General features: G+C 39.5%; 1 protein-coding gene across 7 annotated transcripts in view; it reads right to left on the reverse strand.

Annotated features, from left to right (window-relative positions):
• The window catches only part of EPB41L2 (erythrocyte membrane protein band 4.1 like 2), a 236,451-nt gene that overhangs the window by 51,619 nt on the left and 165,611 nt on the right, over nt 1-19,221 (reverse strand). For all 7 annotated transcript variants that reach the window (XM_067546743.1, XM_067546742.1, XM_067546739.1 and 4 more), the window contains exons 7-11: nt 18,154-18,372; nt 16,309-16,396; nt 14,514-14,666; nt 13,450-13,547; nt 7,387-7,559 (exon numbers count right to left, since the gene is read on the reverse strand). In XM_067546743.1, the coding sequence (XP_067402844.1) occupies nt 7,387-7,559; nt 13,450-13,547; nt 14,514-14,666; nt 16,309-16,396; nt 18,154-18,372 (731 nt within the window). The remainder of the gene's footprint in view (nt 1-7,386; nt 7,560-13,449; nt 13,548-14,513; nt 14,667-16,308; nt 16,397-18,153; nt 18,373-19,221) is intronic.

Below are 19,221 nucleotides of genomic sequence, written 5' to 3' on the forward strand. Positions count from 1 at the left end.
TCTGTGTATATCTATGAGTGTCCCTCACCTTCTGAGTTCTTTTTGAAAGTAATCTGCTGATGGAGCACTTTAGTGATATGCCCCTAACCCAGACAAAATAAACATGGTATGCTATCACAGAGAAGCATGGCTGTCTTACACGAGGGGCAATTTTTAAAACTGGAGGATCTGGGCTCAGTCATTGCAGCTGAAGACCAGTACCTGGTACATTAAAACAAAACAAAAACCCCCAACCCACCAAAGCTATAAAAAAAACCTAGAAACTAAGTAACTACAGCTAATGTAGTTGAGTTCAACTAAGTTCAACTAAAGTAACCTGCTAGCTCACTAAGATAAAAACATGCAAACAAAGCTAGCCAAGTTGCAAGAGATAAAAAACATCCCTGCTTCACAGTTCTATCTCCAGCCATGCACAGTAAGAAGGAACTGAAGGGTGACTGGCCTCACTCCATTTTTATGCCACCAGTTTGAGTGTCAGGGAACCAGTGTGATGTCATTCAGGGTGCAGGTGCAACCCACTGGATGTTGCTAGCCAAAAGATTGGTCCCTGATGAACTGATCGTCCAGATATGGATAGACTTGTACTCCCACTTTCCTGAGGAAGGCTGCCACCATTGTAATGCACTTCATGAAAACCCTTGGAGCCGTCGATAGGCCAAAAGGCAACACACCATGAACTGATAATGATCGTGGCCTCCTATGAATCATAGATATTTCTTGTGTCTTTGGAATATGGGTATTTAAAAGTATGTATCCTTCAAGTCGAGGGCAGCATACCAGTTTCCTGGATCCAAGGAAGGGCTAATCGATGACCGGGAGACCATGCGGAACTTCAATTTCTTCATGAACTTGAGGTTTCACAGATCTGGGACAGGCCTGAGATACCCATTGAACTTTGGGATCAGAAAGTAGTGTGAGTAAAAACCCATGCCTCTCAGATCCACTGGAACCTCTTCTACAGCTCCCACCCTTAGGAGCAATTGCACCTCCTGGGTCAGGAGTCTCTCGTGAGAAATAAACTGAAGGATATATCCCATTTTTACCATGTGGAGCACCCATTGATCTGATGTGATGCTGGCCCAAGCCTGGTAAAAATGGAACAAATGGTCTCCAAACATAGGGATAGGATCCAGGTTGTGGACTGGTGTGCCGCTCTCAGGCACACCTTCAAAATTTTTGCTTAGGGCCCGACAGTTGTCTCGTGGGCACAAATGTAGAGGCTAACGAGAAGTTATGGGTCTGTCTCCTCCTAAACCCGTTGTTTTGCTGCCATCCATAGCCATGTCTCTGTTGGCATTGTGGTGAATAAAAACGGCACATACGTTGGGGAATAAAATGTTTTCGGTAAGGGGCTGGGATATGGAGGCCTAGAAACATCAACATTGTGCAGGAGTCCTTCAAACTATGAAGCCGCACATCCGTCTGTTCAGAAAAGAGGGATTGTCCCTTGAACAACAGGTCTTAAACTGTTTGCTGGACTTCCTAGGGCAGGCCTGAAGACTGAAGCCAGGAGCTTTGTCTCATTACCACAGCTGCAGCCATGGCATGAACTATTGCGTCCACTATGTTTGAGGCTGATGGAAGGAATGCCTTGATTATAGTCTTGCATTCATTGGTCTAGGCCACAAACTCCAATCTAGACTCTGAAGGTACGACTTCTTTAAATTTTGATATGGCCACCCAGGTATTGATGTCATAATGACTTAAAGGGGCCTGATGATTAGAAATCCTCACTTGGAGGCCCGCTGTGGAGTATATTTTTCTCCTTAATAAGTCCAATTTCTTGGCATCTTTTGCCCTGGGCTATGGCCCCTATTGCTCTTGCCTCTCCCATTTATTGGTTGCAGCCATAACCAGGGATCCTGATAGACAGTGGGTGTACAGGTACTCGTACCCTTTGGGGGTACAAAATACTTTCTTTCAACCTGATTTGCTGTGGATTGGAGAGATGTGGGTGTTTTCACAAGACCTTTATAGGCCATGAAATCACCTCATTCAGGGGCAGGGCCACCTTTCAGAGATGGATGTTGTTAGTATGTCCACCAAAGGTAGGGGTGACTCTTCTATTTCTTCTTCCTGTAGGCCGAGGTTCTGAGCCATCCTCCTTGGTGAGCCTTGTAATCATCCTGCAGCATTTCAATGGACATGCCCGCCACTGCCTCATCCGGAGAAGAGGATATCTCAGGGTCTTACACTTCCTCTGGAGCTGGTGGGTCCCCTGCAGGGGTATTCTGATTGCCCAGGATTTCCGCTCCCAGAACCGAACCCCACTCTGATGGGGGGTGAAGGGGAAGATGCTGAATGGGAGTGTCCTGTGAAAGAGTCTTTAAGGGCGTGAGCTGCCCATGGTGCCCACACTGGCCACTGGCATGGCATCTGCCATTGGGAAGGTGGCCATGATGGTGGGATGGTTCTCTGGATGTCAAGCAAATGTTTCTGTTATGCCCAACGTCCACTCCTTTGGGACACATAGGACTCCACTTGCAAATTGGAGCCCAAAGACTCGCTCCTGGGCGACCATGGAGATGCTGTACCCCTCGGCGCCAGGTGTTGCTGCCGCAATGGAGAGCGGTGCCATGATGGTTAGTGGCAGCATGAGGATGGGTAGTGCTGGGGTGTAGGACAGCGCTGAGATCACAATCGGTGCTATGACTGCAAGCAGTACCAAGACCGGGACATCAACTGCTGTCAGAGTGTCGAGCCCCTCAAAGTCAAGCAAGATGGAGGTCTGTGCCACGCCATTATTGTTGGCTTGCCCAGGACCAGGACTTATCTCTGTGTGGCGAGGTCCTGAGGTGCCTGAGCTGTCCCCTGTGGGTCTTGTGGTAGGGTGGCCTTCGTGCTCCCGTGGGTCGAGCGCTTTTTCAGTGTGGCGGGCACAAAATGGCTGCCCGGGGCTCCCACCACACTTCAGATGGCGGCCGTCATGGGAGGGTTCATACTTCTCACTGACTCATATGCCTCTGGTGTTGATGGGGCTGCCGGGGTCGGGTTTCCTCCATGGCTCACTCTTGACGGACAGTCCATGCACACCGGACTCAATGGTTCCTCACCTTGATGTTGGCTGGTTAGTGACCTTCTGTGAGTGGTCAGACATGGATCTTACTCGTTCTGTAGTCTTCTTCATTGGAGAGCAGCCCCGATATGACTTTTCTTCTTGGGCACTGGTAATGGGGAGCAGTGCTGTGCCACCTTGGTGCTGGGGAGGAGTGTCGGTGCCAGGAGGTAGTCTGCACTGAGGATCCCAGGCTGTGTTGAGGCTTTCTGATAGAGGCCGGGGTGCTCCTGACTCAGGAGGTACTCAGTGTCAGACCTGCTTGCTGTTCCGAAGCGATCAAAGTGCCACCTCTATTAGGAGTAATTTCAGTCTACAATCCCTCTCCTTCTTGGTCCTTGGTCTAAAATTTTTGCAGTTTTGGCCATTTGCCGAAATGTGACCCTCACCAAGGCACTTCAGTCAACTGTCGTGCAGGTCACTCACTGGAATCTTCTTCAGGCAAGTCACACACTGCTTAAAACCTTGGGACCGAAGCATGCCTTGGGTCTTGCAGGTTAACCCTGCAAGGTGGGGATTCAAGAAGCCTTGAAGAGCTTGAGCTGCCTAACTAACTTGTTAATCAACTGTTAACATTCTATTTACAATCTCTTTATAGAAAACAACCACTAAGGAGAATTACTTGTGGAGCAAGGAGACAACAGCCTTCCAGCAAATGTCAGATGGAAAGAAGGAACTGAGGGGGCAGCGGGGTATCAGTTGCCTATATACCATGCCATGAGGGCGCCATTCCAGGGGGCATTAGAACTGACCTGGTCGATACCACTAGGGAAAAGCTTCTGGCGACGGTGCACATGGCGCGAACACAGCTATAATGGAATGGACATGAGCAAGTACTCAAAGAACCACCTTCTCTTCCTCTTCAAGTAGTGTCCCTATTGGTGGTGTCTGACAAATTGATGTGTTGTCCAACACCTCTCTTTTATATAAAAAGCACCTGTTCTGGGTATATTAAGTTCCTCGTTACTTTTTTTAACTGTCCATCTAGAATTTTAGATAATATTTTAATGTCAGATTTGATCAAGGATATTGGTTGATAGAACATTCTTGGGCATCTCTGTAAGGGTTAAACATGACTGTCCTTTTCAATGAACAAATCCCTAATCTCAAAGTGCCTTTACTGAAAGCTTTAATTTATAATATAACATGCCTGGGAGCAAGGATGTCTTTGAATTGGATATAAAATTCAACTGGCAAACCATCTATGCCTGGAGCTTTACCTGATTTCATGTCATTTAGGGAAGACATAATTTCAGAGGTATGTAATGGGGAATCAAACAAAATTTACTGTTCATTTGTTTGCTGGCTGCAGATTTTGGGTGTACTTCTCAAGTAAGTGATTGTCAGGGGGTCTTCCTCTAAATATAAGTTTTGGTTAAATTTGGATAATTGTTCATTACCACATTTTTGATTGATATGTGGCCCTGACTTGAGAGGATTTTAGCTTTTAGTGAATTAAAATTTATGTAGTAACAGATTCCCAGTACATCTGTTTTAATCTAAAACCAGGGGTTGGCAACCTTTGGGAAGGGGCGTGCCAAGTCTTCCCCCCGCCCGTCTCCCACGTACCATGGGTCCAGCACCCTGGCCAGTGGTGTATGGGTGTCTGATGCCGGGGGGCTACTATTTGTATTTGTGCACTCCTGTCAGCGGCAGTAGGGTCTGCGGGCCCATTTCCTGCTCTCCTCCTTCCCCCTCCACTGCAAGGGTGGCAGGTGCAGCAGCAGTGGTGTACCGAGGGAGCCATGCCCCTATGCACCAGCCTTGGGGGGGGGGGGGGGGGGGGGGGGGGGGGGGGGGGGGGGCCAGCTGGGCTCTCCTCTAAGGAGCTGCCCCCCCGCTGACATCCCCGGTGGTCGCACCAACCCGGCCCCTCTCCCTGTCCCTGACGCGTGGCACTCAAAATCATCTCGTGTACCACATTTAGCACACATGCCATAGGTTGCTGACCCCCTGATCTAAACAAAGCAAATTCAGCCTGAGCCAAGGCTATTTTATTAATTTCATATCAGAGATTACTCATCTTGGAGTTTATCTGGAGAGGTTAAATCAGCATAGCTGAGGTCTACCCCCTTGAACTTCTTCATTACATTCGCCAGCTCAGTTTGTCTGGGTCTCCTGTGAGAGAAGTAGGACTTTGAAATGTCTCACAAGTTCACTCAGGAAACTGAAGGGTGGTTGTTGGTCTTAAAGAAAAATTTTATTTTTTCCTTCATGTGCTTTTTAAATTGTATGTTTAGTAGTAAAGAGGAGTTTAACCTCCACCTTCTGCTAGCCCCTACTTCTTTAGGAGATGAGCTGCAACAGCACAGGTGCATGATCAGAGATCATGATCACATTCATTTCATTGTTAAAAACAGTTCACTAAGCCACCAATCAACCAAAAACAATTGATCCATGAGTATGCTGAATGCAAAGGTGAGACAAAGGTGTGGTCTCTATTTGTAGGTGCTGCAGCCTCCATATGTCGTTTAAACACAGTTCTTCATCTGGGCAATAATGGTCTGCCAAGTGGCAGATTAGGATCACTGGGGTCTGCTTGATCTGTCCAAAAATAGGTCTAACACTATACTGAAGTCCCTTATTACAGTCAAATTTTCTAGGGAGGAGTCAATCTTGAAAATAATTGATTGAAAAAGGAGGGATCATCTTTATTGGGGGGAGGGGGGGGGTATAGAGGTTTAAAAATGTATGTATAATTGGCGATGCAGACTTTCACTATTACAAACCTTCCCTCCATGTCTTTGGCAGTTGATAGGATTTGTGTGCTCAGTTCTTATTGAACAGGATTGACACCCACCCTAGACTTAGCTGAATAATTACTAAAAATGCCATGACCAATCTGGCCTTTTTAAGTTTTTCAGCTTCAGATTCAATGAGGTGTGCTTCCTGGAGAAATATAATATCAGTTTTCAACGTCCCTAAGTAACAGACATTGTTTTCCTTTTCATAGGGTTACCAATTCCTTTTATGTTCCAAGAAACACATGTACGTAAATTAGCCATAGGTATTCACAGAGGGAAGAGTCCCAGCAAACATTATATGCTGTGCCCAATAAGACTCAGGGCTATGAGAAGGATGAAGAGTATCTAGGGGAATTCATAAGGAGTTTAGACAGCAAAGAGAAGCTAGAGAGGCTTGGCATTAGTTGAAGGTTTGGGGGCTAGGGAGCACTAGGCTCTTTCTATGATCAAGTCTGTTGTCCAGGTGTAAGGAAAGTATCTCTAGCAGGGTCCTAGACAAAAATTCTACTGGCCTGCCCTTTTCTACTTCCTCAGGGTACCTAGCCATTCTCAAATCTTTTGGACCAGCCTTCAAGGTAATTGATTTTATGATGTAGCTTTTGGGTCAGATGTTTGTCTGTAGTGATCCTAACAGAGCCCATATGTATCTTCTAAAATAGAGATTCTAGTTCCTGCCTCCCCAGTGCTGAAAGATAGCCCCTGCAAACTGAGCTGGTGTGGTGCACTCGTGGCTTTAATTTCAGAGATATCCTTGATATTTTCTTAAAGCAGGATCTGTTCTTTGGGTATCTGCTTTTGAATTTTGTAGACTTGATCCAGGCCTATCAGGCACTCCTCCTTGAGTGCTGCCATGCTGCCCTGTACGGGGGTACCAGAGAGCCTCTGTTTCTTTGTGATTTGTGGGGAACCCAGGGAGGAAGAGGGGTTCAAAACCAGGTCAATTTGCTACTATGATGTTAAAGAACAGAATGAACCACCCAGAGACAAAAATTGTGATCTTAATATATTGGATGTCGGTGGATATTAGTGGGGCCAAGCAGGAGCTCCAAATCTAGACATCCATTTTCCTCTGCTTGCTCCCAGAAGTCCTGTATTTTAGTCTAATTCCATGCTTAACATTTTTTCATTAAGAGATTGAGCAAATAGACATATCAATGTTATTTTAAATATCCATATTAATGACTTGCAATATGTGTAGTAAACCTTTAAAAAGAGATCTAGCTCAGCAAAATTTGTATTTACACTACAAACCTTTTTCAAAAAGATGGACAGCTCACCATATTAGCACAGCTACAGTATCAGTGCTAAAATGTTTCCCCCGCCCCCAAAGAAAACAGAAAAACAGCAACTCATCAGGAATTGCAGAAAACGTGTTTACAAAGCACCCGGAAAGAGGTGTGATATAGTTGTGCAGTCAACTAACACATGAACTTGTAGAACTGAGTTGCAAATTTCATAGTCTGACAATTAACATTCTAGGCATGCAGATGTTAGCATTTTCTAAAGTTAACAACAGAACTGAGAAAGCCACAAGATGTAATGAAAGCATCACTTGGTGCATAATATCCCCTTATCAGAATCTCTTACCTCCATCAAGACTCCTGGAGACACGTTTGCTCGAGGTGCGCTCAAAGTATGGAGCTGGTCTGTCTATAAGGTTGCTAGCCTGCCGTGTCTGTGCTTGAGTACGGCCACTATAGCGGAACTTGGAACCCAAGGTCAGAAACTTTGCCTTAGGAGGCTGTTCTGGTGATACAAGTCTAAAAAAAAGAAATGTGAATAAAAGTCATTTCTCTACTTGTATTAAATACTTTAGTGCAGCACTTCATAATTGCCCATCATACTATGAGTTAATTTGGAAAGGAAAATTATTGTTTAATGATAAAATTTAAGAATCAGATTAAACTGTGCAAAACGTTTGTACCTTTTTTGCAGGATAAGAAACAAAATTAAGCTACAGTTATCAAAATCCTTGAATTTAATAAACTCTGCAGTGGATTGCATTTATTTTTTAAAATGGGGTTTTTCACTTTAGAAGCTAATCCTCACGTTCTGAAATTTGCTATTAGTTTGCCAGGTATCACTGAGAATTAGCAAAGTTCTACTGTATTTTAGCAATAGAAATTAGTGACACTAATTGCAGTTAATAAAACAGTGATCTGGCTAAACGATCAATGCTTTAGGAATAAGAAGATAGGTGTTTTGGTTTTAGATATTGATAATTGAAAAAGATTAAAAGTTCCATTTGAGCAAGACAGAGGAAAAAAGACAGTAACGGTCCAGAAACACAAAAATATGACAATACACTAAATCCCTGGAAAATTACTCAAAGCATCTCAATTCATATAAATCTTATATTATTTATTTGGTGCCCACTGCTTTAGCATTCAATGCCTCTACCAAATTCAAGGTTTTTCATGTTGCAAACTCTGACAGTTCCAGAACTGTGGCCTATGGAGAACTGGCTAGTCATATAATGCTGACTGTTTTTGTTTCTAGATGCTTCTTCAGATATCTAGGCTCTTTATTGCCAAAAAAAAGAAGAGAGGCCTATTACTTGTAGAAATAGCTGGAAAGCAGGAGCAGCCAGCCTAGCTGTCACTGTTACATATTAGAAGAGAAGAAACAGGAGCTGAGCATTAATAGGGCTGGCACTGGCAGCACAGCAAGGAAGGAATGTCCAGAGAAGCAGGGGAAGGAGAGGACTTGATGCCTAGGCATGGGCAAAGAATGATGTGACAGATTATGAATGTAACAGGGAAGCAAAAAAACAAAAACAAAAACAAAAAAAACAAAGGGGAGAGGGAGATAAACAGTAAAAGTAGATAGCATGACTAACTTTTTTCAAAAAACAAAATATGTATGCATTATAGACAGCTGAAAAGTATATAAGTATGTTCTTAATACTTTCTCATGTAAGCAACTGCTTTAGACACCATAAGGCTATTATGCAAGCACAAGTGGGAAAGGTAATTTCCTTGTGGACAATCTCCTCTACTAAGTTGTGGTCCACACTGTAATAAATTTGGGATAACCTGAATTCAGAGAAACAATGCTGTCACTTAAAAAAGGGAGAGCCTATTAATTCCTGAATCCACAAATAGCAGCAGAGAATCCACGAATAGCTGAACTCTCACTACCTCTGCCATTTCTAATCTGGTCCCTTTTATAGACTCCTCTATTGCAATATTTGAAAACTTTAGAAGTCCTCTGTGAATTTAGAGAAAGCATCTGAGCATTCCCTGTAACTTCTGCAAATTCCTCAGTAAGCATCTGAGATTAAAATATGTTTTTAAGATCTTCAATGATGGTTGTCAGGATTTCCTCCTCAGATAAGTAGGCAAAAATGGTGGCCACATTGTGGAATTTATGAGACAGCACACACTTGAAGCTTGTCACACCACTTTTCATTCGAAGGCACTATATTCGGTTATGAAATACAACTGATGATCTTGAGGATGGGCTAATTTGTACATCCTTCAATTTTTAGGGTGCTTGTTCAGCAGAATTACAAAACGTCTGGAGTCTTCCTCCTGTGGTTGTGGGGACAGCCTTATACAATAAACTTGTGTGAATAATTTCTCTGAATTCTCACTGACAAGACAGTGTTTCCTAATGTTAAGTCCATTTTGGAATGAGGAGGAAGAAGGCAGAGAGTATATTTCCAGGGCTGTTCCTGTTCTTTGCTTTCCAATGTTGGCATTAACTACCATTTTTATCCTCTACCCTGCTGAGATAAACTTTTAATCTTTTAATAAGGAAAAAACAAGAGAACTAATTACTTCCTGATTAAGGGTATTTTAAAGGATATTTTATATTTCAAGCTTAATTTCATACAATAATTGACAAAGCTATGGTTACATCAGTGAAAGAAGTTCTGGGAAAACACGAAAAAAAGGAATGAAAATTTCAAATACAACATCAGAAGACAAAGTACTATATGCAATAATTTATACCTGGGTATACATAGTCTGAGTACAAAGCTGAAGACTAAGTCTACCCCTGAGAAAAACAGAGTAGATACCCAGTTTGATAGCAACTCTTAAAGTGGATTGTTACTCACTGAAAATATAACTGGAATTCTGTACAGTTTGTACTTCCATAATTATTATAAAAGAATGGCACAGATTGGTTTGTTTTCATATTTAATAGCGTATGTACAAAGTTTGGTAAGTAATCTTTTAAACTAAGAGGGATACCATCCACTATACAAAGCTTATGTTAATACAAGACTTCAGTTATCTATAAGGAATTAATAACCTTATGAAAAGAGTTACTTAAACCTGGAAGTTGAATTGTATGTGTGAATTACATGCACAATTCACTATGAAGCAGTATGCACGACACACATGGCAGGAGCAAGGAAAAATGTTTAAAATGTTTGGGCTGTAACAGTTGTGGTACTGTTTATTTCTGGCATACAAGGAGAGAAAACAGATCAAGATTTATTTTACTATTTTTAAATCCCAATGAGAGGTTCTGAGGATTTTCTGCCTGGTGGCATAATTGGAAGTACATGATGGGGAAAGTATATGATGCTTAGTACTCATTATAATACCATTCCTGATTGGAATGAAATCCTGTTCTGTCATATTTCTGTGGAAAGATTTTCTGATAAATATAAAATGCCACTGAAAACATTTACAGATGCAAATTACCTTTTTAAAATATAAGCTGATCAGCTAACACAGATGTAGCTCAATTAAGGATTTTTTCTTATTTTGGACTAGATACTAATTTAGCATGACAAAATATAATTTATCAAGCAAAAAATCAAAGTAACTATTGCAATGGTATGAATCATTTCAAGAACACTGATTTATCCTAGCTACACAGCAGAGAGGTGTGTACTTCATGTCACTTCTGGTCATGGACTGCACTTGCCAAATCATTAGATTTTCTTAATTTCACAATCAGTTTGAAAAAATCATGTATTGCATATTGAGAGTACATTTTTATTAATTAGAAAACCTCTCAGGCTTTATGTGCTTGTGAAGTTTATAGTGTCAAATGTTAAATCTGTTGAGTCAATGCTTCAGCTATGACTCTCTATGTAAAGCTTTCAAAAAGGAATGCTTCCTAAAATTATATATTTAGTGATTCACAGCTGAAAATTAACATTGCAAATGGCATACCATGATTTTTAAAAAAAATAAAAACTCAAGAGGGAAGTGTGATTGGGAAAGGGGAAATTCCAATTTCTACTGCTGATTAATATATGCCACACATGTCCCAATGCCACACAAATCATAGAATCACAGAAATTTAGACCTTAAAGGGGCCTCAGTATGTCACCTAGTCCAGTCCCCTGCACTGAGGTAGGACTAAGTATTATTTAGACTATCCCTGACAGGTGTTTGTCTAACTTGTTCTTAAAGATCTCCAATGACAGATATTCCACAACTTCCTTAAGTAATTTGTTCCAGTGCTTAACTACACTTACAGTTAAAAAGTTTTTGCTAATGTCTAACCTAAATCTCCTTTGTTGCTATTTAAGCCCATTACTACTACTTCTGTCCTCAGTGGATAAGGAGAACAATTTATTGCCTTCCTCTTTATAATAACCTTTTATGTACTTGAAGACTTATGTTCCCCCTCATTCTTCTCCTCTCTAGACTAAACAAACCCACTTTTTTCTCTCTCTCTCTTCTTCGGTCATATTTTCTGAATTTTAATCATTTTTGCTGCTCTCCTCTGGACTTTCTCCAGTCTGACCACATCTTTCACGAAGAGTGGTGACCAGAACTGGACACTGTACTCCAGTTGAGGCCTTATCAGTGCTGAGCAGAATAAAAGAATTATTTCCCGTGTCTTACTTACAACATTCCTGCTATAACATCCCAGAATGATGCTTGCTTTTTTCACAATGGTATTACATTGTTGACTCGTATCTAATTTGTGATCCACTATAACCACATCGTTCCCAGTAGAAAATATACATCTGCCACAAAAAACTGGCTCTAATTGCTTTTATGTTCAGTTCAAGGTTTATAAGAGTGTATACTGCCAATCTGGTGTAATCTCACATTACCCACTTTGAAATATTCCAAAAGGTAGAAGGAGCTGAAAAATATTAGCAGAATACGTCTGTTCAGGATTTACTAATGGGAGGCTAAACAACAATTGCAATATCTCTCAATTAGATTTATTTGTGAGCAACCAGTGAATTGCTGGTGTATGTTTTTTTTCTGAAGAAAGCATTTGATAAGGGTAACTTGTTCATTCCTTGTGACAAATAATGCATAAAAATACAGGTTGTCCTTTTACTTAGTAGATTCTGAGGTTTTATAGTATAGATACAAGTATACAATTTAAACGTGTGCAGCACAATTTCGTGTGTTCAGGAGATATTTGCTAGTAAACTTGAAAATAAAGCATTCCTTGAAAGTCTGAGAGGGCAAACAAGATTTCTCAATACAAGTAGCAAGTGCATACATCCCATAGAAAATGAAGTGGTTATAGTCTTAATGTAGTTATATTTGTGTACAAACATGCAAACTAGACCTGGGCAAATAATGGATTTTTTGGTTTGCAATTGACAATTCTGAAAAATTGAAAAAGATTACTTTCAGGCAATCTGAAAAGAAAATTTTCCAAAATATTCCAGCAAATCAAAAAGTCAAAAAATTTTTGACCTGGGTCAAAAGATGAAATGTTTTGTTTTGACTGAACTTTGAATTTTGTTTCAATTTTGGGCATTTCTACAAAAACTAAGGAACACAGGAGTCACAAAATGAAGCAGGAGGGGGATACAGGATATAGAGGGGGAGGGTACTCCCAGTGATTTGGGTACTCACCCAGGATGTGGGAGACGAAGGTTTAATTACACCGCTTCTGCCTCATGAGAAAAAGGGATTTGAACTTGGGTCTCCTAAATTGCAGGACAGTGACCTAACCACTGGGCTATGGGATATGCTGGTGTGAGGGTTTTTCATTCTCTCCTGTGAAGCTGTTCTACTTTTTTACAAATAGTAAATGGAGCAGGGACTTGAACCTAGGTCTCCAACATCATAGGTGAGTGCTCTAAGTAGCCAACTATAGAGTCATTCTCACTCTTGTTCTCTGCTCCAATGACTATGAATTGATCATGAATGGCAATTAATAATCATTGGGCCAAGAAAAGAGAGTGAGAATTACTCTATAGCCTGCTAGTTAGGGCACTCACCTAGGACAAGAGAGACCCAAGTTCAAACCGTTGCTCCAATGACTAGAATAGTCTTTAGCCAGTACACACTGAAAAGATGGTAGCATGTGGTTCCAACTACTACTGCATATAGTGCCCTGTCATAGGGGGGCCCTGATGCTTAACCAGGCCTCATATCAGTTTTGGTTCCCTGTTAGGTGTTCAGCTACTGCACAAACAGAAATCTTAGAGTACTACACTCTTACTAATGCTGGTCTGGATGGTCAAATACGTATAGATATTGAGCTACAAAATTGAAGTTCAATTAACCTTTATATCTAAGATTAAAAATTAATAGTTCAGTATCAGTGATCAACGTGCATCTCTCACATACTTCCATAAGAGCTGGAACTGGATGCAAAACAAGTGGAGAAAATATAGTCTCCTACCCTGTTCCCCCCTTTTCCTGAGAAAAATAAAACTAGTTTTGACTGTAAAAATAAGGAGAAGAATCCCTGAGCATTTACCTGTAGAAAGCATGGTGCTCCACACAAACCTTCCATAACCTTTTAGCAGCCCGATGGTTTGGTAGTTTGAACCCAATGGTGCTTTCAAACTGTTCCAGCTGGAAAGGATCCACAAAATTAATCAACACATTTCCTTAACGCTGGCTACTGGCGAGGTTAGCAGGCTGAGTTCAGACATTTCCATTACTATGACAAGCACTAATTCTCCTTTCTTGAGACCCAAAAATTTCCATACTTTTAATATAATTGCCCCGGGTGGACTACTCATGCAGGGTAATAATCACTTTAACACTTCCTATCTGTATTTACTAATGACTCTTCTTTGAAAAAACCTTAGTTTTCTTTGCAAGTCTCATGACTAGCTGCCCAGAGCTGCTGTTTAAAAAAAACAAACCACACTGCAAAAAGCCAGTTCTACTGAGAATTGTGCTGCACTCATGCACGCTTTCTCTTCTTAGTCCACTAAATAATGTAGGCACACTACTAGGCAGTATCCAACCTACACAGTATATTCAATTTGTTATAATTTCTAAGGCAAAAATGTTATGTTAATACAACTACAAGATGTACATGTGGATAGACAATATATCTATGTCTAAGAATCACATGACATGTAAACAGGGAGAGAGACTTTTTCAAATTACAATATCAAATTAATCACATAATTTACTGAAATACAGCAATCTTGACTAGAACAGCTACAGTCCACAGCATTTCATGTAAAAGCTACTTACATTTTTAATTGACTTAAAATAAGTAAATAAAAAGAGTTTGCTAGTTGATAAGGATTCATTAATCAGAATACCACATGTAAGTATTTGATATGACTAATAGTCTATCACGAGGAGTCAGAGATCCATTATTCCCAAACAGGTGCTGATTTAAATACACATTCCAACTCTCTGTCAGGACACCCGGGGAAGATTGGAGAACATTATCTTGCTGGTGGGCAGAACTTTAACTTCCACTCAAACAGCAGCAGAAAGGTTGATCACTATTTTCTATAAAACGTATCAAGCTGTTTATGAACTGAACTGCATGAAATGAATAAAAGCCTTACTTACCTCTGCCGGCCTGACTTTGATGTAGAAGTTACTGCGTTTATAAGAGATTTTCAAAATTTTTGGCCAAGCAAAGCGGTTGATTCGGAGTCTGTCCTTGTAAATGAGTAGCCCATTAGCACATACACCCAACATGATGTCCACACCTTCAGAATCCTACCACAAATGATAATTTTAGACACATTTAAATAATGACATTTCATACAGTTAATTATGTTAATACACTTGGGAGGAAGGATGTAGATTACATTGGTTTCATGCTGAAATTACAGTAATACCAGATGGGTTGCAATGAAAAGGTACACAACAGCAGGAAAAATCCATATTTATTAATCTTATAGGAACAAGCTTGGGACTCCTGCAATGGTTTGGCATTCATCAGTCCAGCCTGCAGTGACAAGACATATCTATGTGTACATGCTACAGCTTTGGAAAACACTCCAATATTATGGGGAGAGAGGCCATACAAAAACTTAGATTAGAAATTGATCAGCAGTACAGATGTGATGGATGTTTGCAAATATTTCAGCAAGCATTAAAAGAAGAAAAAATTAAAGGCCTTGCAAACTTTACAGATTTTATAAAAAATACAGCAGGTTGGTTATATAGAACCAATACTCCAATAAAGATGGAGAAGGTAGTGGATACTTGAGTGACAACGTAATTTTAGCCACTTCAATCAACGTACTGGCAGATAGCTTTTCCCACAGAATAATCATTTGGCCCAGTGACAATGTCTGATCTCAGTTTACAGAAGCAAGTACTTACTGATAAGACTTGCATTGCATGCAAGTCTTAAGAGATTTCCCCACTTTGTAGCACAGTGGATACCCACCTCCTCCCATCAATAACATGAAGTGCTGACATCCAGCTGTCACTAAATTCTACATTGGCTAGTAGAATTCTAAGGGCTGCAAACTGATCTCAGAAAATAGAGTTCTTTTCAGAGCTTTTACTTGCCATGAAAAAATCACTGTAGAGTAACTTCAAACATTATAATCACTAAAAGAATGAAAATTCTTATAGTCATTCAAGACAAGAGTGTGCTGGCATCATGCACTTCTATTGGTGGTGGAAATAAGTTTGCAGATATATTTAACGTACATCTTCAGTAAATACAAGTGTACCTACTTCAAATGTTTCAAACAGCAACAAGGAAAAGGCGATTAAATAAAATTACAAAAATATTTTACAAGAACCAACCACATTTCCAAGTTCCATTGAATAAAACACAATGTTTCTCTACTATTTTTATACTATATAAAAAAATCTGGCTTTAGCGTCTCTTTTTTAAATATTGGATAAATTTAGCATTCTTAGTCCATTAAATTAATTTTGCAACTGATTTTTTAAATTGGATTATGTCAATTTTGTTTACTTTTAAAAATTAAAATACCAATAGAAATGGAAATTAATTTCCAACCATCTAGAATAAAAATCTGCACTTAAACTCTCACTGGTATAAAAAACCACTATAGACATTTTAGGTTCAACTTTGCCTCTTCAAGCTTATCACTGGAATAAAAGCTTGACATTTAAAACAAATTTAATTGCTCCTAAGAAGAAAGAATATTTTTCCCAACATGTAATCATGGATCCACATGGGCTAAATAATCCTAGCCTGAAGATAAACTCTCAGGGTCCCAACACCTGTAAAATGAATAATTAAATGACTGCCAGATAGTATAGAAGATGAAAAGCTTGCATTTAAGTATCCTTAAATATCTTCAGATTGAGTGTTCCATGTTTATTGTGCTCTGCAGTTGTAAGTATTTTCCAGAAAAAAATAGTTCAATACCTTGGCATGATGTAAATCCACTCCATACATAGAAAGCCTCTTGGCATTTTCTAAGAAATGAGAATCTGCCTGTGCTGGAGTCAAGCCCCTAGAACCATTAAAAGAAACCTTCAGTTTACTGGCAAAAATAAATAACAAGATCATAAAACTCAGTGAAAGTACCTGCATTTAGGGCATGTTAAATATCTCCGTTTAGCATCTAAATCATTAATACTTTTGCACTTATCTGTATTTCTCTTCCCAATATCATAGGTATGTATATTCTCATTTATAGTATATATTATATTACTATAATATATATTGCTATACACACACACACACACACACACACTTAGTAACATTTGTTATCTTTAGTGTTGCAAAATAATTTTAATTAAAGCCCTACTCAACCACCACCATAAATACTTTTTCCACTTCAAAGAATTGGCTTCCACTTTTCTCTCACTTCCTCTTCCCTAAACTCAATCCAGGATCTCTTCCATGACTCAGTATAACTCAATCAGTATTTTTTAAATTAAATTATGAGATTGAAAAAGTCACCTTGGATCATGTTGAGTTTCTGAGTTTTCCTAGCCCTCTCTGTGACCTTGGACTAGATGTTCTCCCTAACTGCCCTGACAAAAGGGCTACAGCGAGAGCTGCTTTCAGTTTTATTTTACTTACACACACACACACACACACACACACACACACACACACACGTTCTATACAATTTTTACTGCATTCCGGAATATTCCATATCTAATCTTTAATTTAAAAAATGTTGATCCTTTTCAGTTGCCAGGACAGATCCATAAACATTTAAAATGCTTTGCTACCCTGGTAAGCCATCCTTGCAGACAACTGTGTCCAAGTTAAACTGTGTCCAAGTGTATAGTTCAGGGCACTGCGCTCTGATCTTTAGGCAAAGCAAAGAAATGTGTGATCTGTTTTGCTGACTGAAACCAATGATCAATGCACTTATATTTTTCATGTAATGAGACTTTAGGACTTTAATTCTATCTGCACATGAGCCATGAAATAGTTCCTGATAATCAGATTACAAGGTATTTTTAATAAATCAAAGGCAGCTAGTTTAGAGATTGAATAATTGTGGCTCATATAAATAAAAAATTTCAGATTCTGAATGTTTTCTTCATTTTATTCAAAACATCTCTGAATGAAGCAAATTCAGACAATCCTTGTTACAAAGCAAGTAAAAAAGCACACATCATGAAATATAGCCTCAACAGCCGCACTTATAAGTATTTTTGCTAAGGCCAGCTGATCACTTACTGTATCTTCAGTCTCTAAGTACAAATTCTTCAAACCACAGAAGAAAAATTTTGCCAGCTGAAATGTTTATTGCTATTTTTACTGGCTAAAGCAAGAAGCCAGCCCTACCTGACTTTTTTGATGGAAAGCCTACTAAGGAGCTTTAATAAACAGAAGAACAAAAGGTGGAAGAAAGTCAAACTAAAGGCAAAACAGCGAGAGTCCTGTGGCACCTTAAAGACTAACAAATTTATTTTGGCATAAGCTTTCGTGGACATAAACCCACTTCGTCGGATGTATGAAAGTGAGTTTCGGCCCATGAAAGCATATGCCCAAATAAATTAGTTAGTCTTTAAGGTGCCACAGGACTCTCACTGTTTTACTAAAAACAGACTAACACGGCTACCCCTCTGAAACTAAAGACAAGTTCCCTTTAAGTGCATATAAGAAAAACATTGCATCTAGGTGACTGATGCAAGACTTTCATAGTAGTGCTAAACACAATTTTATACATATCTTTAAAATCAAGAGAAATGACAGATGTGACCAAGACCATATCTACATCATTTATTCCCAACAAGTCTGACACACCTGTGTGTTTTGTGCAGCTCTACTACTTTCTCCTCCATCTCTTTTGATTGACTGGGTGCAAACTGGAATTCACTGATGTAATCATTATTATGCTCCTCTGGATCATAGTCACCTAGCTCGGCCTGCAGAGTATATGAACCAAGGAGGGCATGAGTCACAAAAGAACATGGCAGTCGGCCAGAAGCAATATCCTGACGAAGCTGTAGGCACAGGAAATATCTGCCCAAAAAAAAGAAAAAAAAAGAAAAGAAAAAGAAATAGTTATCTACAGTAGACAGAAATATTCCTGCAGAATATTTGAGAGCGCACACATGAACAAAGCTGAGTAAAATTTGTCCAAACATGTAATTTCAATAGGCTGCTTTTAAAAACCAAATGCACTGATAGAATTTTGTCTATGTATAATGGTTCTATTTCTGACAGATCTTGTCAACTAAAAACAAAGGATTTGGAGTTACAGTTCTAATATGAGAATTGATATATCTTTCATAAGTCAGTCAAATAAGAAAGATTCTGATTCCCAGTACAAATGAGATGTATACGTCTATCATAAAATAACAGCTTGCTTACCTACTTTGTCATGTTCATTCTCAGGCTTGGTTCAATCCATTAAAAAATGGATAATGTATTTATCCTTGAAATCTAGGGTTTGGTTTTAAAACTCCAGTAATATATGTAGGTTTTTTGCAGCATATATATCATGTAATCCAAGCAGCCAGTCAGGCCACACAACATAGGAATGCGTACTATATCCATAATCAGTGAACACTTGCATCCATCACATAGATCACATCCATGTGAGTAACTACATTTATTTTGTACCTTGCAATTCTTGTTCATAAAGCCTTATGCTGCGCACACACAAAGTAATCTTACATGACACGCTAAACTGAAGTACATTTTATTTCTTACTAGTTTATTTTGATTTCATAATGAAACTCAAATATTGGGAATTTAGAAAAATTTAAAAGGTAATCAGGGCAAAAACTACTTACTTTAATTGAACACAATCTAAAAGCCCAACTCACTATACAACTATTTTCGGGATAGTAAGCATGGACACCTAAA

This window comes from Emydura macquarii, unplaced genomic scaffold (assembly GCF_026122565.2).
Source record: "Emydura macquarii macquarii isolate MOO-44397 ecotype Brisbane River unplaced genomic scaffold, CSIRO-AGI_Emac_v2 contig_1146, whole genome shotgun sequence".
Taxonomy (NCBI): Eukaryota; Metazoa; Chordata; order Testudines; family Chelidae; genus Emydura; species Emydura macquarii.